Source organism: Molothrus ater, chromosome 3 (genome assembly GCF_012460135.2).
Source record: "Molothrus ater isolate BHLD 08-10-18 breed brown headed cowbird chromosome 3, BPBGC_Mater_1.1, whole genome shotgun sequence".
Classification (NCBI taxonomy): domain Eukaryota; kingdom Metazoa; phylum Chordata; class Aves; order Passeriformes; family Icteridae; genus Molothrus; species Molothrus ater.
In genome coordinates, this window is record NC_050480.2 from 56,233,219 (window position 1) to 56,256,230 (window position 23,012).

A 23,012-nucleotide genomic window follows, 5' to 3' on the forward strand; every position below is an offset into this window, starting at 1 on the left:
GAAATCTTCAAAAACAATAGAGTAGCCCAACCTCCTCCTAATGATCTCCATGGAGGTCTCATCAGTGACACAACATGATGCCAAGGCTGAGCCCTTCCGGAAATAAAACTTCTTAGGACTTGCATGCGCTGGCAGAATTAGCATTTGCATTTTTTATTTCTTTCAAGTCTTTTGCTGGGAGCAGTTTATTAGTGCTGTGGATTCATGTTTTGTTAGTACCTGGCATTCAAATATAGCTGATCCTGCCTTGGAGTGCAAGCTGGATTATTTCTCAATATTGATTTTTCATGGGCCCATGACAGCTATGTAGCAATTAAAGAAATAAATCAGATGCTGATGGCACATCTACCTGCTTAAATGTCTTTGAAGTGCTGCAGCTTAATCAGAGCAAAACCACAACCTGAGGTAGGGGCTTGTATGTTTTTGTTCATCTGAGGTTCACAGCACCAAGTTGATACTTACACTCAGAAGTTGCTTTACTTTTACTGTACTAGTGTGAATTTGTATTGTAAGAAATTCTCAAACACACAGCTAATAAATTATAGCCTGTTACATCCCTGTGGACCAGCTCACACCCAGTAACTGTGCCTGGGAACAATTATTTCTGTCAAATTCAAGGTAACAGCACTTTGTTTTGAACTACTTGTAAAGAAGCTAAATACTGACAACCTGCTATTTCCATCAAGCAGAGAGCACTGAGATGGTTACTACAGCCCAGCTCATTTAGGGGAATCTTGAACTCGATCACATAGCTATGGAGGAGATGGGCACATAGACCAGTGGAACAGAGTCCTCAGTTCAAAAAATTTCTGCAGCATCATTTGAGTTCTGGCTCACCTGTCCTGAAAAGAAGACCATGGAGTGGGGAAGATGGTGCTGCTCCAGGAGCAATGCTTCCCTGCCTCATGGCATGGCCAGCTGGATTGCTAATGAACCCCAGCTGCAATATCCTCCAGCTCCCTGTTCAAGGGCAGACTGAAATCAGCGCCAGCTCAGTCAGCCTTGCAGTGGGAGGAGATGGGCAGTTGGCCGTGGTTCCAACAAATGTGATACTTATTCCTTTAATTATCTGGATTGTCATGCAACCCACCGTGTTGCACCTGATTTCAAGAGCAAAATGCAACCCACCGTGTTGCACCTGATTTCAGGCAAATTTCAGGCAGTGAGAGTCCTTGAATGCACACAAATTTGTCCACACAGTTCAAGGAAGTTCCCAGAAATGGAGAGAGCCAGCTGCTGTCTGCAGCTACCTGATGGAAAGATACAGGGAAGATGAAATCAGACTTCTCTTGGAGATGGGTGGCACCAGGCCAACAGTCAATGTACACTAGTGAAAACATGGGAAAATCCATTTAGATAAGAGAAAAAACATTTTTTACCTTAAAATTGAGCAAATGCTGACAAGGTATCCCTAGTTAAATGTAAAACAATTTAAATGCTAACCTTTGTTTTATTCAACAGTGTACTGCATGGAAAGGCAAAATTTATTATTATTTAATTGTGTTTTAATTAAAGTGCACTCATTAGAGAATAGTGACAATTCCAAGTAGACTTGTCACAACAGGAGTACTAACATGATTTACAAGGGACTCTGCAGTACCATCAGCAGTAGTAATACAAGTATTTCCATTTGAATAAGCATTTTTAAGGGAGGGAAAAAAGAAAAAAAAAAAGAAAAAGAAGCTTATTTTACTTACATTTCATGATTCCAGAAATGCTTTTTGCATAGAATCTTTCCCATCTAGTAGGTGTGAGAGCTTGAGTTTTCAAACTACTATGTGTATCTTAGTGTTGAGAATGAACACATAGAGGAAAAAACCAACCATTAATTTTCTTTGGTGTGAAAAGGTATATTGGCATATACCAATGTGTGTTATTGTGACATTTTTTATGTATTTTTTAAACTGCTTTAGTTCTTTGCTTTTTAGTTATGAAACCACACTAGAAATAGCCTTATATATGCAAGCTCCTGCTGTTTGAAACTGAATTAATCTAGTAAAGTTTCTCTGAGTATCATCTATTTTGCAGACTGAGACTGGGCAGAAGCAATTTATTTCTGTAGCTGAGAGTTTATTTTTGTAGGAAAGATTGCAACGTGGCAGGGAATCAGTCCTCCCTCTGTTGATGTGAAACTCTGAATTAAAACACAGTAGTAACCAGCAGGTACAAACTGCTTGTGAAGCGACATGATGGGGCAAGAGCAGCATCTGTACAGAAGGAAAACTTGCAACAGTGACTTTAACATGTATTACTGATAACTGGGCACCTCCAGGTGATCAGCCTTGGCTTCTTGCCTTGGTTCAGCCCATCCCTATCTCCCTTACTAGTTTTTAGACCTTGACAGTGTGTAGATCCAGGACTTCCTCTATTTTTTTTCTTCTTTTTCTTTTTTTTTTTTTCTGTTTTAGATTGTGTTTGACTGTAGTTACAAGAGCTGATCTCAGACTAGGCCCACGCAAGAAACTTACTGCCATAGCTGTACCATTGAGAACATGAAACAGGCCCGTACAACAGATGGAGACATTGCCATATCTGCTAAATACCAGCAAAATGGTCTGTCAGAGAAGAAAACAGTTTTTCCCACTAGGTGACAGAGGCATTGACACGGCCAAAATCTGTACCTCTGCAAAACTTTATCGCCTCCACTTGCTCAGCTGACAAGTGGTGGTAAATGGGATTTGACTTGTAGAATCATAGAATGGTTTGAATTGGAAGGAACCTTAAGGATCCTGTACTTTCAGTCCCCCTGCTGAGCCTTCCAATAGATCAGGTTAGACTTCAGATAAGGAGTGAGTTAACCCAGAACATAGAATATCCTGAGTTAGAAGGCACCTTCAAGCATCATCGAGTCCAGCTTCTGGGCCTGCACAGCACCACCCCCAAGAGTCACACCGGGTGTCCAAGAGCATTGTCCAAATGCTTCTTGAGCTCTGTCAGGCTTGGTGCTGTGACCACTGCCCTGGGGAGCCTGTTCCAGTGCCCAGCCACCCTCTGGACGAAGAGCCCCTTTCTAATACCAACCTAAACCTCCCTGACACAACTTCAGGCCATTCCCTCAGGTCCTTCCTTCACCATCTTCGTTGCTCCTCCTTTGGGCACTCATTTATGTCTTGTACTGTGGTACCCAGCACTGCCCCCAGCACTGGAGGTGAGGCTGCCCCAGCTCAGAGCAGAGCAGGACAATCCCCTCCCTTGCCTGGCTGGCCATGCTGTGCCTGATGCCCCCAGGACAGGGCTGGCCCTCCTGGCTGCCAGGGCACGGCTGACTCATATTCAACTTGCCACGGACCAGGACCCCAAGGTCCCCCTTCTGTGGTTCTGCTTTCCAGCATCTCATCCCTCTAGGAAGGCCGAAGCCAATTTGGCTGAACGTGCCTGACGCTGGATGCAGCAGAGATCAAGGTGGGGAGGTGTTTCCCGGGACGGAGAGCCCTGCAGGAAGCACGCGTCTCTTCCAGCCTTTCTCCTCTCGCTGCTGGCGGAGCCGCGGCCCCACGAGGGGGCTCTGCCCGCCCGGGCACGGGCAGCGCCGGCCCTTCCAGGGAGCAGCTCCCACATCCCGGATTGGGGCTGCCGTGAAAGCACCTCCCACGTGTCAGGGTGTCTAAAGCAGTCTCGGTTTCAGGATGTTAAACTGGTATAGCTGTAGGTATGAACAGGATAACCAGAATAGGAGCTCCCTCCAGGGGCACGACTGATAGCTACAACATGATCTAACTGTGCCTGGAACACATACAAATAAATGGTAACAAGCAAATTATTTATATGCCTTGTTGCTACTCAATTTCCCCCAACCTGAGACACTTGTAGCCGCAATAGTTTAAGAAAGCCTGGTACAGAAAAAGTTTTTGAGATCAATCAAGCAGAGAAATCGTACCATTGAGGAGAAAAATTCCATCTTTCTACACACAGTAAACACAGTAAAGGGGAAGGGGTATTTAAACAACACACACTGGCCAAGATAGGACAGCTCAGTTTGACCTCTTTGTATCTTTTAATACAACCTTCATTAAAATTCTTAAAATAACTGTGTAATGGCAATCACAAAAGTATAAAGAAAATATATATTCCAGCTCAAGAAGAGATTCGTCCCCAAAATGCATGAGAAAAATCAAGTGACAAGATCATTTAAATGCCATTGTACATATCCCTTGTAACAACACCCTGGTCAGATAGGTAACAGCAGCTGTCCAAGGCCCAGTGCTTGACTGCTCACTGCTGTTAGTAGATTACGAGCACTAAAAGAAATAGAGGTGTAAACAGCCAGAGCAACAACAACATAGGGGGATGATGCACAGAAACAGCAGTGACAACTTCAGCTGGCAGTAGGGTTGCTCTCCTTCCCCTGGCACTGGGCTCACATCACCACCATGATGTCTTCCAGCGGTTTCCGTGTCAGCGCAGGCACAGTGGCATCTTTCCTGGGATAGCCAACGGGGAGCAGCAGGAGGAGCTTCTCGTTCGCTGGCCGCTGGAGCAGCACCCGCAGCTGGGGGCCGCAGTTCAGCGGGGTGGAGGTCACTGTGTACAGACCCGCGTTCTGCAGCAAGACAGACAGCAACAGAGAGACAGAGGTCTGTGCTCTTTGTTTGTAGTGGTTGTTCCCACCACACCTGTACACATCCTTCTGTCAGCTAGCCCAGAAATGCTGCTTTGTTAGACCTGCTGCAGCCTTTAGAACACCTGATTTATTAACAGACTCAGTGGCATCATGAAGGATGCCTGCTCTGCTTACAGAGAAGTGGAGCATTTCTCCACCACAGCAGCAGCAGCACAGTCTGAATGCCATGCCTGTGTGCTGTAGAGCCAGAGCCTGCCTGCTGTGCCAGTGTGATGGGGAATCCATGGCCACAGGGAAGTTGAGAGGCAGTTTTGGGGATATGATTGGAAAGTCATCCCATGGTGCTGGTGATTGGACTAGATGATCTTGAAACATCCATTCCAAACCAAACTATTCCCTGATTCTACAATCTGGCTCATACAGAGAACTATTTCAGTTCTTGCCTCCATACAGCTGGCAGGAAGATGCCTTGTGAACACTTGAGCTCCTCCTCAAGAGCTGTACCTTGCAGGGAGAGGGGACACAGACTCTGCCTCAGAAGTTGTCACAGGAGTCTGTTGGCGTCTCTCACGCTGGCCATTGTTATGGATTACATCAGAATCCCAAAATAAGTCTATGTATCACTCTTCCTCTCATTCAAAACCTCACAAAAACCCTAAAAATTCTGGGCAAACAATAAAGAGCTGACATCATCCAAGGTGTGATCACACAGCTGAGTCACTTCCTGAGAGCTGCACGTGTGGTTTTCAGTCTCTCTGTCTACTCAATGCAAGCATTTTGGGAGGCTTTGAGATACAAGTCAGCCAGGGACAGGTGCCCAGGAAATGCACCTGTCATGTTTAGTAATCTCTACAATCTTCTCAAGAGGAGAAGAGCTAACAGTGATGGTGCTGAATGGTGCCTGAGGAGCAGCAATGCACGAAAGGAAGTGTCATTCAAAACAGAATGGAGGAGAAATGGCAGTGCCTGGTAGGAAGTTGGCCTAATATAAGAGGAGGCACCTTGCTGTTATCTTGCTGACAGGCCAGGTTAACTATCAGAGTAGCTTCTCTATTTAACACTTGTGTGAGTACATCAGGTACAAGAAGCAGAACTGAGCACTGAGAAACTGCTGAGAAAATCTAACTGGCTGGTGTCAAACATGCTGAGCTTTAGAGATCAGTGCACTTTCAGAAATGCCTCAGAAAGACTGATTGAAATAGTACAGCGTGTTCTGTGGAATATGTCCCTGATTTTTTTTTCAGCATTGTATACTAAAAGTGGTTTGGTGTCAAGCTGTTTTATAGAGATTACTGAAAAGAAGGGGCTAGTGTGGCACCACACAGTCGTGCTTGGGTAGTCTGAAGAGCTTGTCAGCCCCGTTAGCATAAGGCAGAAACCACAGGAGCTGAAGCCTGTGCCGAGAAAAGAGTGACAACTCTGGAAGCTACATTAGCTTTTTCTTCCTGTTATCCAGTACTGAGGATAGGAATCACCTTCTCAGATGCCGACCTGTGTAGAATAACATTAAAACTCAAAACTAAGACGTATTGCCAGGAATTGGAGTAATCCAGGAGACTAAAAATGTTAAAATCTAAACTGAGTTCCACCCTCATTTGGGCAGAACAGTCTTGGTAGGTAATCCAAATTAATATATGGACTCAGAGTATGTTGGTTCTGTCAACGTACCTGCAGTGCAGCAAGCAGGATACCACAGGCAATGGAAACACTGATTTCATTGTAGTAGTGGGTCTTCTTTTTGCCATTTGGAAGCTGCCCATACACCTGCTTGAAAATTAGGATCAGATATGGAGCAGTGTCCAAGTACTCTTTGATCCAATTTGTTCTGCAAAAGAATGTTTAAGATTTACATGTACATACATTTACATGTAACTGCATTCCTGCAGTTCCATCTGCAAAGGGGCACTAAAGATACATGACAATTAAAGCAGTGGGCAAAACCTTAGAACATTTACTGCAAAGGATTAAGTATTATCAGCTTAAATAGAAACATTTCAGAAAGTAAAAAAAGCTTGAATAGAGTTCTCAATTTTAACAGATTTGGCTGAGGGCTTGATGTGCTCACTCTGAAGAGTGGAATTGCATACAAATAAGAAATAGCTCTTGACCTCTTATCTATGAACTGGACTCATGAGCATTTGCCTTTGTGATTATTTAATTCCTGGAATTTTGCAGATTTGCCTGTTACCAGCAGTACCAATTTTTTTGTCATTGCAGGAAAGCCTGCTGCCAGAAAAGTTCACAACTTTTTTGTCTAAACTGAAATATATTCCAATGGCAAAAATTGTTATTCTGTTCCTGGGTATTTCATCCCTGTTACAATTCATTTGGTTCCCAATTTCTTAAATGACAATCATGATATAGGGTTTAGACAAGAAAATGAGTGCTTTCTACTGTTGTCACTCAAAACATAAGAACCTCTGGCAGTTGTTTGCATAGCACATAAATTTGCATAGCACCTAAGCACCCAAAAAATAGTAATATAATCAAACAAGTAGGGCAAGTCAACCCTACAAAGCTTTGTGCACATGCTCCATTTGACAAGCCAGGACTCAGTAGACATCTTCCCATTGTGTGAAGTTAAGCAAGTCAGTCAGGCTTGGGAGGGCATTTGGAACAATTAAATATTGCATAATTCAGCACTTGGATAGGGACAGGCCTTGGGGCTTCCTCAGCTGGTAGCAAAGCTTCCGGTGACTTTGGGAGCTTGACTGTTTGGCAAACAACAGAAAAAATCTGGGACAAGAGTTTCAGTCGCAGAGGTTACGTAGGAAAAAATAATGATGGAGCCAAGTGCTTGGAAAACTTTCAAAATAGAGAATAATAATCCCTTTTACTGGAAGCAATTTTATGAACCAGCCACCAAGGCACAGTTCTACATATATTTAGAAGTTTTTGTTTTCAAACACAGATTTTAGAAAAACATTAAAAGTGAGAGGGAGGAAGAAATAGAAAATTATAGAAGTCTTTCCTACACTGAAACAACAGCTATCTTCACACCCCTTGGGTGATTGACTTTTCGTACCTCAATCTTTTCAGGTCATTAACCCATCTGTCTCCCATCCTTTTTTTGTAGTTGATTTCCTCTTCTTCTTCTACAATTTCACGAATCTTATGTTTTAAATATGGATCTTGCACCACCACAAAGGTCCAGGGCTCAGTGTGTGCTCCACTAGGTGAAGTACCTTCATACAAAAACAGGGAAAAGTGAAAACCCAGGAAGGAGGGTAGGCAGTGAGAGATATCAGTTCTTCCTTGTGAGCTTTTAGGCTGACCAAGTGAGCAATGGGAAAGCAAGTGGATGAGATGGGAAGAAAAGGATTAAGTTCTGGCAACAATCCTGTTCATTTCTTTCTCAAAGAATGTGAAATCCCATTGAAGAACCAAGGTTAGTCCTTTCATACTGCCATCTTACAGGAAGCTAGTGTTAAGGATTTGTAAAAAACTCCTTTTTTGGTGCTTCTTATGACAAGGCAGTAATATGGTGCAATATATATGAATGCAGTAATGTTATTACAAAGTGCTGTACCAAAAGCAGAGCTCTGTCTGAATAGACAGCCAACTCTGACACGTGGTTTTAGCTAAAGGGTGAAAACAATGGCTTTCAGGAAAACAAGGCTGAGTGATCCCCAGCAGGAACCTGTTGCTGACTGACAAAGATAAGGAGCTGTGCAACACAGACATCTGCCACAGAGTGTACAGGTTTGAGTTTGTTGTCCCAAAGACAGCTGGTGTTCATAGTGTAGACATATATATGATATATATTTTTTTAATATATATTATATATATTAAATCTGTACTTGTTCACCCACCAACACCACTGGAGAAATATTTTAACTGCCTAGAGGTTAAAAGCCAGAAGCTGAAGAATATATATCTGCACAGGTTCACAGATATAGACATTAAGAAGACTGTTTAGACCTCCCTGGTCCCTCATACACATTTTAAAACATTTGAAGAACTTGAATGCATACAATATTAAGGACTGGTTTTAGTTCAAGAAATACTAGAGAAGCAGCTTGAACTCTCTAGTTATATGAAAATGTTTTTTATTGTGAACCTTGCCTCTCCTCAGATTTGGGTAAAAACTGATGGCACTCATGCTTCCTTTTGTTTTCTTTTTCTATACACAGCCCAAAGCTTTCAGGGTTACCAAGTACTTCATCTGCACGCCAGGCTTGTTTGCTTTGCTGCATTTGCCAAAACATGCTCAGTGTTTTAATGATGCCTAGTTAATTAGAGGGAGATGGAGACTCTTTACAGTGTGGTAACAAAGCTGCTTACAGTTCTTAAAGGAAAAATAATGCACCTCAAATGTGGAGATTCTTTAGATTATTAACCCTGCTAAAGGCTACTGAACTTTTCTCTAGGGCACCTTGGGAATATTTTCTATAGTAGCAGCAGCTGGCTCATAGAATAAGAGAAATCATGACTATCAAAACCACTCCTGGCTGAAGTCGATGTTAGTTAGGCAGAGATGAGATTAGGCCAGGACATTACAGTAATGATTTGAAATACATAAAATCTCAACAACAACGGTAATCCATTTCTGATATTCAGTCAAATAACCTCTATTAGGGTCCTCAGCATAACACTCCAATCATATGCAACAGGGGTCTAGCATAATGTTGGAAGGACTGGAAAAGGTTTTTTAGACTGAAATTCTTTCCCTTTATTAAGCACCAACCATTTATGCCAACATATATTCAATATGTATGGAATATTTTGCATGGCTGACACAATTTAATCTATTTGTTTGTGGAGGGACCCCAAAATGCAAAACCCACACATGATAAATATCATTATAATGCATTAAATTTTAGAGCATGTGAAGTACATATGGCTTGACATTTTTGAGAAAACACTTCAATATTTCTATTTGAAAGATGTCTCGGTAAACCACACATAAATTTAATTTTAAATAACATCTTTTATAAGTTGAAAATTGAGTTTTTTGTTCCATGCTGTAGAAATGCTCTTCTTCCCTTATGGGTGAACTGCAAATACAGAGAAATTGGGAGACTCCAAACGAGTCTCTGACATACAGTTGTTCAAGCTGAGTAATTTCCAATCAATCAATGGGTGCTAATTCATTCCAGCTACAGGTGAATCTAGGAAAACCATAAGCAAAATTCCAGTTCCCTTGGCTTTTCCACACCACCTTTTACACCACAGTTACAGAGTTGAACAACAGTGCTGGTCCTTTATTTTTCCCCCAGACCTTGAACCACTCAGTACCTACCTGCTGTTCTGATGACATTATCAATGACCTCCCTGGGGACTGGCTCATCACTGAGAAACCTGACAGATCGTCTCTTATTTAGAAGCTCATAGAATGTCTGCGACCTCTTGATCATTTCAGCCTCAGAGTAGCGCTCGCCAGTGAAGGAGACATGGGCAACATTTTCTTCAAGTCCTTGCCACTCTTCCTCACCCTCTGCAAGAAAATACAAGTGGTTAGGGATTTTTTTTTTTTTTTTTTTTGCTTCAGAATACTGTTAATATCCTTGGCATTCACGCTGTAAGGCACCTTATCCTGCACTGGCATATGCTGCACTTCTACACCACTGGTAAGGCAAAGTCTGAGGTTCCAGTTGACACAACTCATTGATCCCTAGCTCCAGCTACTGAATAAACACCTTGTTTAAATCCCAAGAGGCAGGAGGGTCCTGACCTGCTCTAGCAAGTGTGATCCACAAAGAAGTCATTGCCTTCTCCGCTTCAGCCTGCAAGCCTGCCTGCAAAAATGGCTTACAACCTGAAACAGCATTGAAAAAGCGGACAGCCTTCCAGCCCAATTTTCTCAGCAGGTAAATGTGAACATGTGTGTTCCTTCTTGAGCTGTCTAATGAGGAAAAAATCAATTAAATTATTGAAGTTAAGGAGAGAGCTTAACTACCAATATGTGCAAAATCTCCTCTGAAGAGCTGAATGTCAACTTCTTCCATATTCATGTTTCATAGGAGAAACATTGCAAGCTTTGGCTCTGCAGAAATGTGACTTTGTGGTTAAGCTCTTTGGTTTCCCGATACTTTCAGCATAAGAGGAAAAGGATGTCAGGCATCTATATTTAGGATAAGAACATATCAAATGTAGGATATTGTGTTTCTTGGCTTTAATTTAAAAACACAAAATGATTCTCCATTTCAATGAAATCTGTCTGTTCATATCACAAAATGCATCTTCTGTTGTCTCTGAGGCCTCTTTCTCCCCCATATTCCTAGAATCAGCATGGACAGCATTTTTTGCAGCTATGATCTGGAAGTTAAAGCTATTTAAATGCTACATTTTGACTAGTCAATAGTATTGAGCAATCTGCTACAGAGAGCTGAGTCAGGAAAAAATATTCCAGTTCTTTTTCTGTTGCTATTAGGCTATTATTCCCAAATCATAGCAATCTCCAGCACAAGTTCAAACAGCAATTACTACTGTGTTTTAGTAGTATGCAGTTGCCTTAGAGACCAGGCTGGTTTTTTTGTTCATTTTAAAAGCAGTGAAATATTCACGTGTGGCTCAGCCTGTGCAAAGGGGCAAAATAAATCCAGTTTCATAAATTGAATCTAAACTGAATGGTTCTGGTCCCCAAACCACCATCATTTCATTTTGTGTACAAAGAATTCACCCTGAGAATTTGTTTTGTTTAACATTTCATGCCTGTGATAAGCGCTCTTGGCCATAGTCTGCAAGGACCTGGCTCCAGGTTAATGGAAAGTAGTGAGCCCTGGTAAAAATTATTTTAGTGATCATCTTGTGCACGCTCAAAAAGTAAAAGGGTGCCTCTTGGTAATGTTCCCTGTGTGATTTACACTTGGTAAAATAGTGAGTGCTTGCTTGTTTTGTGTTGTGGGGGGGTTTTCCTGTGTAAGTAGAAGAGAAGTGAAGCTGCTGTTTGGTCAAGATATCTCAACTTAATAATAAAGTGAAAAAAGAAATGTACTTTCAAAGATTTTGAACATGGGACAAAGGTGACAGGGCCAATGAGAATGGAAAACCTCAATACACTCAACATGGGAATACTGGCTGAAGCAGAAAAACCTAGAAGTGCAGGAACTGACACACGAAAACAAAACTCTCCTGGCAAACTTATTTTCTTAAAATAAATTAATCTATTATAGATTCTCTTCCATCATGTGTCTACCATTCTTTCCTAGCAGTTAACATGATCCATATGCTAACTTTAAATCATTATCAGCACCATCTGTTTAGTGCATGCACTCTATATCTCTAATTGCTGTGTTTAGACACACTCCTGTTTGTACAGTCACATTACACAGTACCACAAGTGTCTTGCTTATGTCTCTTTGCATTCCACCACTTGATGGACAACAGACATCCTGCTAGCAAGTCTTTTACCTTGTTAGCCACATTCTCAAGATTGCCATCAATTCCATCAATTGCCATTTACAGTAATCATCAAGCTTCCTGCTTTTTAAGTAAATCTGGAATGATTTTGGCTCACACATCCCAAATGGAATCTCATTTTAAAAGTACATTTTTCTATCTCTATCAGAAATTCCTCTCTGGATACATTTTCAGATGATAACTATGTTCTTCCCAGCAGTCCATATGGGATGTTATAATCAGCCTGCAAATCAAGTAATAAGTTTTACCTCAGTTTGAAGCATGAGTTCTTAATTAAAAACTCATACTGAGAACAGTAAGTTGTCCTTTCACTTCTGTTGGCCACTTATTTTACCCACACTGACACTTCTCTGTGTTGCTGGCTTCCAGCTGTACGTCATTAAGACATTTCACTTTTACTCTCCTTGGTTTTATGCAAAGACCACTAGATAATATTAACAATTGATCCTGAGACTGATCCTTGAGAAACCCCAGTCAAGACTACTGCATTTGCTTTCCAAACAAGTTTCTTCTCTATAGAATTGCTTCCTGAGCATACAATTCCTCTCTAACTCTCTTTTCCAGTGTAAAGACATGATGCATAGGAAAAAAATTCAATGTATGTAAAGAAAGCTTTCACATCTTTAGTCTTAAATGCTGGGTAACTGACCCTGTGGGTTCTTTATCTGATTAATGGCAGACTGCTGCAAAATGGGCCACTGCAGGAATCCCAGTAGTGAATCCAGCCCTGAACTGAGTGTGACTAATAGGGAACTAAAAGAGATGGATTACCCTACTAGTGGGTTATAAATAGTGCTTAGCAGGCTAATCCTGGAAACCTCAAGAGTGGATCAGGGATCTTAAGCAAAAGAAGTACCAAGTTGGAGAGGCACAGACCCTGAAAAAAATAACCCAGCATCAAAATATTGTGAAAATTGCCTCAACTGGAATATAGTTGCTGAAGGTTTCTTACAATCTTAGGGTAAATAGAGTGGCTATTATATAAAGAGAAAACCTAGTATAAGAAAAGATGAGAGGTAATCTGGTTGCAATCCACAAACCACAGGAGAGTATATGCCAGGGCTAGAAGAGAATCCTTTGAAATCAAGAGGATGGAACAGATTAAATAGATATACAGTAGTATTAAATAAGTTTGGGCAGGCAGAAAGGTAGAGGAAGGTTTTTAACCCTATCCTAAGAAATTCTGGACCAACCTTTCATCAAGGTTAAAGAAAAAGGGTGACAAAAGTCCAGTTTTCATGTTCATTCAGCTGATGACAAAGGCTGGATGTATTTGCAGCAGCAGGAAGATACACACAGTAATGCACTGTGTCCATCTGAGTCCTGTGTTCCTAAATGATACAAAACATGAACTGTCCTTGAAAAGGAGGTTTAAATTGCTACTGCCTCATCCATGTCAGTAGTAGTATTATTAAGTTTTTGAAACTGGGGAGAGGAGAATGCTTTTAAGTGGGAGAGGTCTATTACAAGGAGTATCACAAGCAACTAGCAGTGCATTTTCAGGAGGAATGGAACATTTGGGACTTTGTGTGTTGTTCTGTAGTCCTTAAGTAGAGTGTATCATCAGTGTCCTTGCCAATCCACAGCATAACAATCTCTTATTCTGGATCTTAATATAAATGACGGAAAAAGTTAATAACATAAATGAAGAAAAAGGTTATGGGATAGATGGGCGTGCAAAAAAATCTGAAGTAATGCCAGTTAAAGCATTAAACAAATGGACTGAGTGCTTTGCACTTAACAAAAGAACTGAGTTTCTGGCTGCCATGAGAAACATCCATCTCTTCAGCTGTGGAAACACAACACAGACAAGCTCAGGAGCACTTAGCCCTCACCATTCCACCCTTCACTGCCAATAAGTGACCCTACTGAGTCTGCCCAAGCAGTTCAGCTCCTCACACTGAATGCTCTGCTGCTCAAAGGCATCTCCTTCTCATGGGAAACTTCCCTGAGGGTTCCACTGCAGGGAAGGCTCGTGGGGCTACAAGTGAGGTCAATGCTTTTCTGTTTTTTCTAGCTGAGTGCTTCACTCTCTCAGCAAATAGACCTTGCTTTGGTCAGGGACATGAATCAAAAGACTTGGTCTTCAGCTGCACCTTCCTATTCAGGGGGCTGCTGAAAATTCAGCTTGTTCACCTGGAGCAACCTTAGATTCTAGCTTTAGAAAAGGCCTTAAGAATGCCACTGTCATGTTACCTAACTCAAATTCTCTTCAGAGGAACTTAATCTTTAAGCACAAGCCAGCCAGAGACGTTTAAGTAGAACTGAGCTTGTCTGATAAAGTAAGATACATTAATAAAATAATAGAATTTACACAGAAGGTAAAGCATTCTTTAGCATTTAAAAAATCTCTTCTTACATCTATGTTTCCATTTCAGCACCTAGTGCAGTCAGTGAAAATTTTAACACTGACAGTAAGGTTAACATGTTTTGATCCTAAATTAAGGCTCTAGCAAAGTAGCAGATCCTTACTAACTCTTTTTCTTCTCCTTGTTACTCTTCTCATTTAGGCTAGGCTGAAGAAAAATTTTCCTATGAATGATGAAATTATTTTACTATTTCTAGAGATAAAAGACGCAACTATTTTACAAAGAAATTGGTTTGAATCACACACCACTAAGGGAAAGGTCATTATTTGTTAGTAAAAGAAAAAGAGCAAGAAACTTTAATATTGGATGACAGGGTATATTGAGAAAGGTTTTATTTAAAAGTAAATAAAACTTAGTAGGTAAATAAAACTTAGCAACAGTACCAACATGTTTACCTGTCAAAAATTTTTTGCGAGCAATTTTTTTTCTGCAACAAAGCTAGTACAATTTTGAATTTAGAGCCTGAATAACAGGGAAAACAACTAACACATAAAAGACCAAAATTTTATATATGGAGCTACAGCAGTGAGGCTCCTTGATAAGAGCTAATAGGTTTGTTTATGCAAAGGATCTAAATTTTTTAACTGACAGAAACAGCTATAGTCCAAGATGGTAATTCATAGCTTATCATTTGAACTACCTACAGGAATTCTAATTTGCAGCAATTTAACTGAAGTAGTAAGCCATTAGTGACAAAGAAATTATGGAATAATTTTATACAGAATCTATTTTGCATTGAACAAAGGATACAATAGGTGAACTGATTTGTAAAGAAATTTTATATATTTGGAATATAGTCAACAGGGTTTAAACCTTTCTTGGTATCAACTCTTTTTAGAAACTGATAACACTAACTCAAAGTGGTGTTTATCACTTTGAATGAGTGAAAGACTGAGAAAAGAGCTAAATTAGTTCTTAGAAAGAGGTCTATATGCAGGACACTGTAAGTTTTAAGATGCCTAGAAGCCGACTGGGGGAAGTACTATTATGAGGGGAAAAAAATAACCCAGACAGAGCCCTCAACATGTCTTTGAAACCAGCTTGAGGGAGAAAAAAGAAAAAAAAAAAGAGCTGCATTAACTACAACTTTCAAAATTTGATAGGAACAGAACTCTGTAGATTTTTATTTTACAAAGAAATAAAGTGAGTTTATGGAGGATAGTTAGGAAGTAAGAAGAAGGAAGGGTACATTTTTACCTTAGACTTTTGTCCAAGCTGTGAATCAGAAAAAGCTAATGAAAATAAAGGACATTCTGTATGGGTTCAAATAGGCAGCTGAGTGACCAGATTATCACCACCACCACAATTTGTTCTTAAATATTTGATCAACACAGCTCTCAACAAAGCTGTCATTGACATTCTCACGAGGCACAAATGGAGGACATTTGTAAAAACAGTAATAAACCCATTTCCAAATTTTTAGCTGTGCTGAGACCAAACATGTACCACTGAGTGATAAAGTGGGATTACTTGCAGGTAGAAACATCTGCTCAGGTCTTCCCTTTGCTCACACTAATAAGACCTGGGAAGAGACTGTAGGGAATTCAGCAAGATTTCCTCTCTTTCCTTACACTGTCCATAGAGTCCCTCATAGGTCTGAGATCTGCTGAACAGAGGAAGAGACAGGAGTCTCTGAGAATATATTTTATATATATATTTTGCACTCTGATTTCTGGGGTCTGGAGGGAATAGAAATTTACACCAAGAGTGACATGACATGAGGACTGCCTCCCTGGCTGGGAGCTGACAAGATCAGGGCACAGCAGCAGTGCTGCACTGAGCATTGCTGCCACTGTGGAGAAGTGCCAAAGTCTGCACCTCCTTTATTCATATCAGCAGATAAGATTCAACCAACAAAAGTGTTTGGGATAAGATTTTTCTTACCTTCTTCTTCTAAGGGATGGTCAGTGCCATCTTTTAAATCTTCATCCACCCACGGGCGAGATGGATGCTTGCTTTTAGTGTCACGTTTTTCCTTCTCTCCATTTGTCTTCTTCATTATTACCCCAATCAAAACACATATAATGGCTATAAAGACTGGTGTGAGGGAAGAAAAGAGTGCCATGACTATGGAAATGTGGAGCCTTTTTCCACGTTCAGCAGTTTCTCATGAAAAGGAGAGGCTGAAGAGGGAAGAGCAACAAAGCAGTAAGCAAAAAGGGGTGGACTCGAGGTCCAGTCCTCTACCCTATCTTGCTTCTACTTTTCAGACACCGCCCCCACAATCTCATCTGTGATGGGCTCCTGCTGTTAATAAATAGCTCCTGCAGTTAAAAAAACCTCCAGACCCAGGTTTATATATTTTCTGAGAAGAAACATCTTAAAAAGAGCAAGCAGAGGCATTGACCATATATATAAATGCTGTCCACTGCAAAATAAATTTAAAAACCTCAAGGTCTTTTCAAACTCCAGACTAAGGCAAAAGACTTCTCCCTTCTTATTTTTTATTGTTATGGTCATCCCAGTAATCATCCTTGTAACAGTGATTATGAGAAGAGCCAAGTGGGAATATTACTTTTAAAAACTAATGATCCCTCTTCAATGTTTAACTCATAAAATTAACATTTACATGTATCCTAGGAATCCAGAATATCACCAATCACAAATCAGTTTGCAGCACCACCCTCAGCTATGTCAATGGGTCAATAAAACAGATAAGTAAAGGGGCAGCATTGCCTCTCTATAAAGCATGAGACCATTCACAGAGCCCTGTATTCATCCTGGCTGTTCTGGGGGAACTGACAGGAAGAATTCAAGGAATCAAAGTAAAAAATATGTGAAGGCTGCAGTGAATTTAAAAGGCATGCTTCAGCATCTTATCGAAGATTAAAAACCGATAGGATCCTGATATAATCCAATAATGGTCAATGTCTAAATGCTTAACCCATTTTTATCTCAGCCAGCTGCTTGGGAACTGAACCAACACAGCAACACTGATTTGCTGTCTTTGTCTGGGGCTGTTTGGACATACTGGATAATGAAATGCCAGATGGCAGTAGGTGCTGAGGGCTGTGCTGGAGAGCAGGGTGCAGGAGTGTTCTCTGCATGCAATCACCAGGGTCCATCAGCTCTTCTTAGCACCTGCCAAGCCCATCCTTGCCAAGCCTCATCTCATGCCATACAGGGCCATTTCTGATGTCCTGGCATCCATGGCAAGATAATCCACATTTTGATTAAGCCCTCCCAAGATAAGTGGGAGCAGTTGTGAGTGTAGCCCTACCAGGAGATGGTGAGTCCCAGCTGGCACCTGCAGGGGGTCATTGCAGCCCCCTTTTCTCAACATGGAAACCAGGACACAAAGGGGAGAGAGAATTTGGGGTATGCACAGGTTCCCTCCTGACAGGTTCTCAGTCCATGCCCTACCACTCATGCCTCTCACCCCACCAGTTTTGCAGCACTGGGCACACCTCACTGCTCACATTTGACACTGTCACTCCAAGGGCTCCCTACTTTACAGTGCGCCAGCAGATACTGCCAGCTGCCTTGAGGATTGATCTGTGTGTTGGGAAGCACACTGACCAGATGCTGCACAAGAAGAGGAATGTGTGACCACACTGGCTGGCCACACACAATGATAGTCTGGCTGACAGTCCAGACCTGTATCCTCTGTTAGTACAAGATCCTTGTGTTAAAAGGGCAAGGTCAAATGAATTGCACAGCTGTGAACATATTGTCCAAACATGCTTAGAGGCAAAATGAAACTGCCTCAAGGCTTGTACCCAGGCTGGGCTTTCTCAGCTGCCCAGCTCAGATACAGAATAAATACTTTACTGCTGTTCACTGCATCCTACTCCAACACACAAGCCCCCAGTTCCTGCAGGTACCAGTCCTTATGGGCAGTATTTGGGATCTGTGTAAAAAGGGTGGCCCCAGTACCAGCCAAGGGATTGCACAAATCCATCAAGATGTATAGAGGATAAAGAGGACATGAGAAAGTTGTGTTAAGGTTCCTAATTTAATCTAATACAGTAAAGTTGGCAATAAACTTCCATTTACCTCTGCTAAGAGGACAATTTTGTTGAAAATTCAAGCCATGAATTTTGTCTTTCCTACTCTCCAGTCAATTTGTGACCTGGGACACGTGCTTGGGTCATTGATTTGGGCTGCATGTATAAAAAGCCCCCAAACCAGTACACTCTATAGGAATAGAAACAATTATCATTTGGGGGAAAAAGAAAATATGTAAATTTATCCTCTCTCTCCTTGATTTAGAGTAGATATTTAAACTCATTTGTCCCACCTGCTGGCTGTCCAGTCATGGGGAGAGGTACTTTACCTAATCCCAATTAGAAACATTAAATTAATTCATGAGAATAGAGAAGGACCTGCAATTTCATCAGACACATTTTCAACAGCCTACTCTGTGGCAAGGTAGGAAAACAGCATGTGGTCTGAATGGCACTGACAGTTTCTCCCACAGGGAATGTATTAACCTTGATTATTCACATACACGTAAATTAGGATCTGGATGCTCTGCAGCTGAGAATCCATCCTATGAAGAGACAGGTCTGTGCTGAAAGAGAGAGAAGCAATACAGAAGGGTGAATTATGTTGTTTAAAATAACTACCTCTATTTGCAATGCTGGAAACTTTGTAATAGCTCACTGTTCCAGAATAACTTTGACTTCCTTTCAGGTGATATTAATTCTTCTTTTGTAGAACAGAGAAAGAAAGTAAGTTAAATAAAAGTGACTGTGGTATTCACTTAAGCAAAATCTATGTGGTGTTACATATTGAAAATTTTGGGTTGCACTTCAATACCACAGAAACCCCAGCCTACCATGTTTAATTAAAACCTGAATTAGTTTAAATAGCTTTATATTGTAAGCATTTAAAACAGAAACATGGTGCTGTCTTGAGGAACTGGGGGAATGGGTGGGTGGAAGCAGTTAATTTTGTACAGTAGCTTTCAATCAGTTTTTCTGTTAATTTTTTTTTCAATTCAAGCTTTATAGAAATGTGATTAATATTATGGCAAAGTCCAGGAAATTTATTACAATTATTTATTCTGCTCTACAGTAAACCCTAAAAACTAGTAGCTGAATTTTTGGGGTTGAGTCTCAGAAAAGTCAGGAGAAACTTTACAAATAATCCTACTCCTAGAAATTAATGGAGCTTTTCTGACAAACATGGAAAGACGTTAGAAAATGTTGATAGAAGTACAACAATTGCGAACAGCAAAGTACTCCACTATTACTGCATGAAAAACATGTAAGCGCTAAAAGGTGCTAAAAGGTACAGACTATCATACTAAAAGCTTCTAGTCTCAAAATACTTTAATATTTCCCATTAAATTCTGTGGATAGCTGTTGTTCTTCTGAAGGAAAAAGCAAAAAAGTACTCTAGTGTCAAATACAGCCCTTTATTTTTTTTTCCTCAAAGAAAAAAGTTGTGATGAGCAAATGCCAGTATGGATGGACCCGTGGTGGGACAGTCACGCAAGGATCACCCATGGGCACAAGACTGTCATGTGGTGGGCACGGGCACCATTGTAGCCTGCAAGGACACTTGAAGCCAACAAACAGCACCTGCTCATCACAGGCTCTCACATACTTTGAGAAGTCTCTTTATTGGAGAACTCTTAGGACTCCTTCTTCAGTGCTACAGAAAATTAGATCTAGGCATTTGAAAAGGGGTCCAACACATCTATTCAGAATTGTTTAACTATCAGAGGCAAAGTATGGAGGTTAAAGCACCTAATTTAGGAAGGCTCTGAGGCTTAGGAAGGCATGTGGAAGGAGGGACCACTTCATGCAGTCCTTAGCCTTCTTGTTTTTCCTAATCATCTACCTTTGGCCATATACACACAGGCTACAGCACTTGATGTCCTCACACAGATAGGGATTTCGTACAAGGAGTTGTTGTGGTGTAAGAATGGAATTACATAATTTAGTGCTCCCACTAAAATGAAAGCCATGACCAATTCCCCTCCTAGCTCTGTCTCCAGTGAGACAGACAAGGGCAGGTATCCTTAGCTGAGATATGAAAAATTTACTGGAAACAGCAATGAGATTGAAAACTATGTTTCCTTCTTGCCTCTTGGTGGGAACACAGTTGGTATTTTGCTTTGCTGATTTTTGACCATGTCCACGAGAATGTGACAACGTTCATCTTGCCATTTTACTCCAAAAACCTGAATTTCCTGAGCAGGTCCTTTAACCTTACCTTGTTTTATTGCAGAACTGGCCTTTAGGAGGATCAGGGTTATCTTCTCCCCTTTCTCAAAAACTTCCTCTGCCATGTCGCCCCATGCAATGATGACATCAAAGAACTGCAGGTGTTCTGGAGCCTCACAGTTTTCCAATGCAGCCTGGATCAGTCCATGGCAGATGGTGGGACTGTGCTTCCACCCCTGGGGGAGTCAATTCCAGATGTACTACATGCCCCTCCAGCTGAAAGCAAACTGAGGCCTGCATTCTGCTGCCAGAGGAGCGGAGAAAAACACATTGGCAACGCCAACAAGCCACATCATCCTCCTTGGAAGTGAGAATCCCTTATTTCTGCCTCCCCCTGATGAATTGCATGGTATAGAGTAACAACTTAGGCACACCAACGCAGCTCCAGGCTCTGCCACCTCGTGGCTACAGCTAAAAATTAACTTGTCTTTGGCTGAAACTAGGACAGAATCTTATTGTAGCAAAAAGCAGATATGTGTTAAAGAGAAGAGTAGAAGAAATAGAAGAATGCTCACAGTGAACATACAGAAGTGCAGAGTAAGATGAAGGAGGTACTTGCAATAAATACAGTATGAGTCTATGAGAGAAAACATGGGTGTTTTGGGTGCTGGCTATAATTCCCATTGCAAGTGTCCTTTGCTGAACATCATCAGTTACATACCTGCAAGGAACACGAAGCCCCTGTTTGGACCCTCAAGTAATATACCAGTATGTGGTGATGAAAGGGTCCACCAAAAAAATCTGTGTTTATAGCTAGAAGTAAGAAAAATTCACCACTGGGTATTGTCTAGAGATGCAATAAAATACTGCATTTGCTTCAGAAGTCAGTTTCACACTGAAGCTTGTGTTTACCAATAAAAAAATTTCCAAAGGCTATTTCAATGCCATCCTTGGTCAGCTCCCAAGTCAGTATATGCCTGCTGTGGGCAAGGCAGAGCCATGCATGAGCTACTTAATCCAATTTCCCAATCAACACATTGAGACAAATGTCTGGGATCAGCTGAAACTTATCTATTAGGTATTGGCATTACTAAAAATATCATTAGCTTCATAAGCATCTCCATCTCTGAGACATATCTAGCAATCCCCTCCTGCCTCTGCCAGTGACCAGCACACAGTGCTTCTGGGCAAGGTGACCCTCACTTTTCTGCTGCCTCTTCTTGCACTCACACATACAACTGCCCCTTGCCCCAAGACAGCTGTATGATCTCTTTATGACCCCTGGAGATATCACATATCTTGCCCTGGAGCATTAGATTTGATTATCTTTTTCATTAACTTAGCTCAGATTGCCACAAATGTTATTAGTGCTTATGAACTACCCTTTTGAAATCTAGCAGGACAGTAGGTAATAGAATTACATCCCATGGCAACAAAAGCACAACACAATAGAGCACCATGCAACAGAGCAATTCTTTCCATTTGTCCTCAGTATAACGCCCTTCACTTGCAAACTCCCTGTGTTTATGTACCACAGGCAGAAGAAATAACCTAACTATAGACATGATTTACTAGGATCTTTCTAAATAGAATAATCCATTTATTGGGATCTGTCTTAACAGACACAATTAGTTGTTCTCAACAGGAAAAACAAGTGCTCCTAAAAATATTTCTGATTTCAGAAAGTAAATTTAACCCAGAGACTAATTTGCCCCCCGATTCATGGCAGAACAAGAAATTTGCTGTTGCTCTACCAACATTACCACCACAAAGCTGTAGGAGTGTTTCCACATGGCAGGAATCTAGTGGACATTAGTGCTACTCATTGAAGTAAAGCTGCATGGCTGAGTTTTCAGAAACTCACTAAAACTCTAACAAAAATCCCAAAAACATCACTGAACTTACATGGAAACCACCAAGGGTCTGCAGATAACACAGACCTTGGAAGATATATGCCCCAAATTGGGAGCAAAATAAAGACAAAATATTGTTTTTCCACAATCATTTTTAGGCACAGACTCATAATAGGCTGTGTTCAAATCTGTTTTATTCTGTGAGTTACCTTTGATACCAGCTGATGGGGGAAAGTAAAGTCAATTTCTGAGTAGCCCCATGTAAGCACAAAGCCTAAGAGAGGCTGCTAAAACCTCTTCAGATAGGGGTGTTTAGGGAACAGGAAAGAGGGGTAGCAATGGTCTCCTCCCAATGGCCAGCAGGCTGAGAATAGCCTCTTTCAGATCAAATATCAGAACATTGGATCAAATATCACAGGAAACATTCTCTGCATATTGGGCCTAAGAGGGGAAGGCAGGGGCAGAATGCAGAGACAGAAATCCAAAAGGCAGATTGTGTTTGACCACACTGCCCAGGGTGTGGGGCTGAAGCACATGTATAGGTAGACCAAAACCAGCTCCATTATCAGAGCCAACACAGTTACCACCATGCCAAAGGCTTACCCAACACCTGGGCAGAGACCTGACAGCTCCTCCAGCTGGCACCCTGCAGCTCCCCAGCCTTCATCCCCAGGGTCACAGAGCCCACACCTGCTCTGCCTGGGCTTCTGACTGCAGCATAGGCATCATCCCAGATGTCTCTTCCTTGTCA

At 41.3% G+C, this 23,012-nt stretch overlaps 1 protein-coding gene across 1 annotated transcript; it reads right to left on the reverse strand.

Annotated features, from left to right (window-relative positions):
- Positions 1-3,977: 3,977 nt before the first annotated feature.
- On the reverse strand, positions 3,978-18,791 carry IYD (iodotyrosine deiodinase). The gene is made up of 6 exons (XM_036380693.1): positions 18,743-18,791; positions 16,177-16,415; positions 9,804-9,998; positions 7,587-7,746; positions 6,230-6,386; positions 3,978-4,540 (listed from the first exon to the last, which is right to left on the reverse strand). The coding sequence occupies exons 2-6, from the start codon at positions 16,355-16,357 to the stop codon at positions 4,358-4,360; spliced, it is 876 nt and encodes a 291-aa protein (XP_036236586.1). The 5' UTR covers positions 16,358-16,415; positions 18,743-18,791; the 3' UTR covers positions 3,978-4,357.
- Between the last annotated feature and the right edge of the window lie 4,221 nt (positions 18,792-23,012).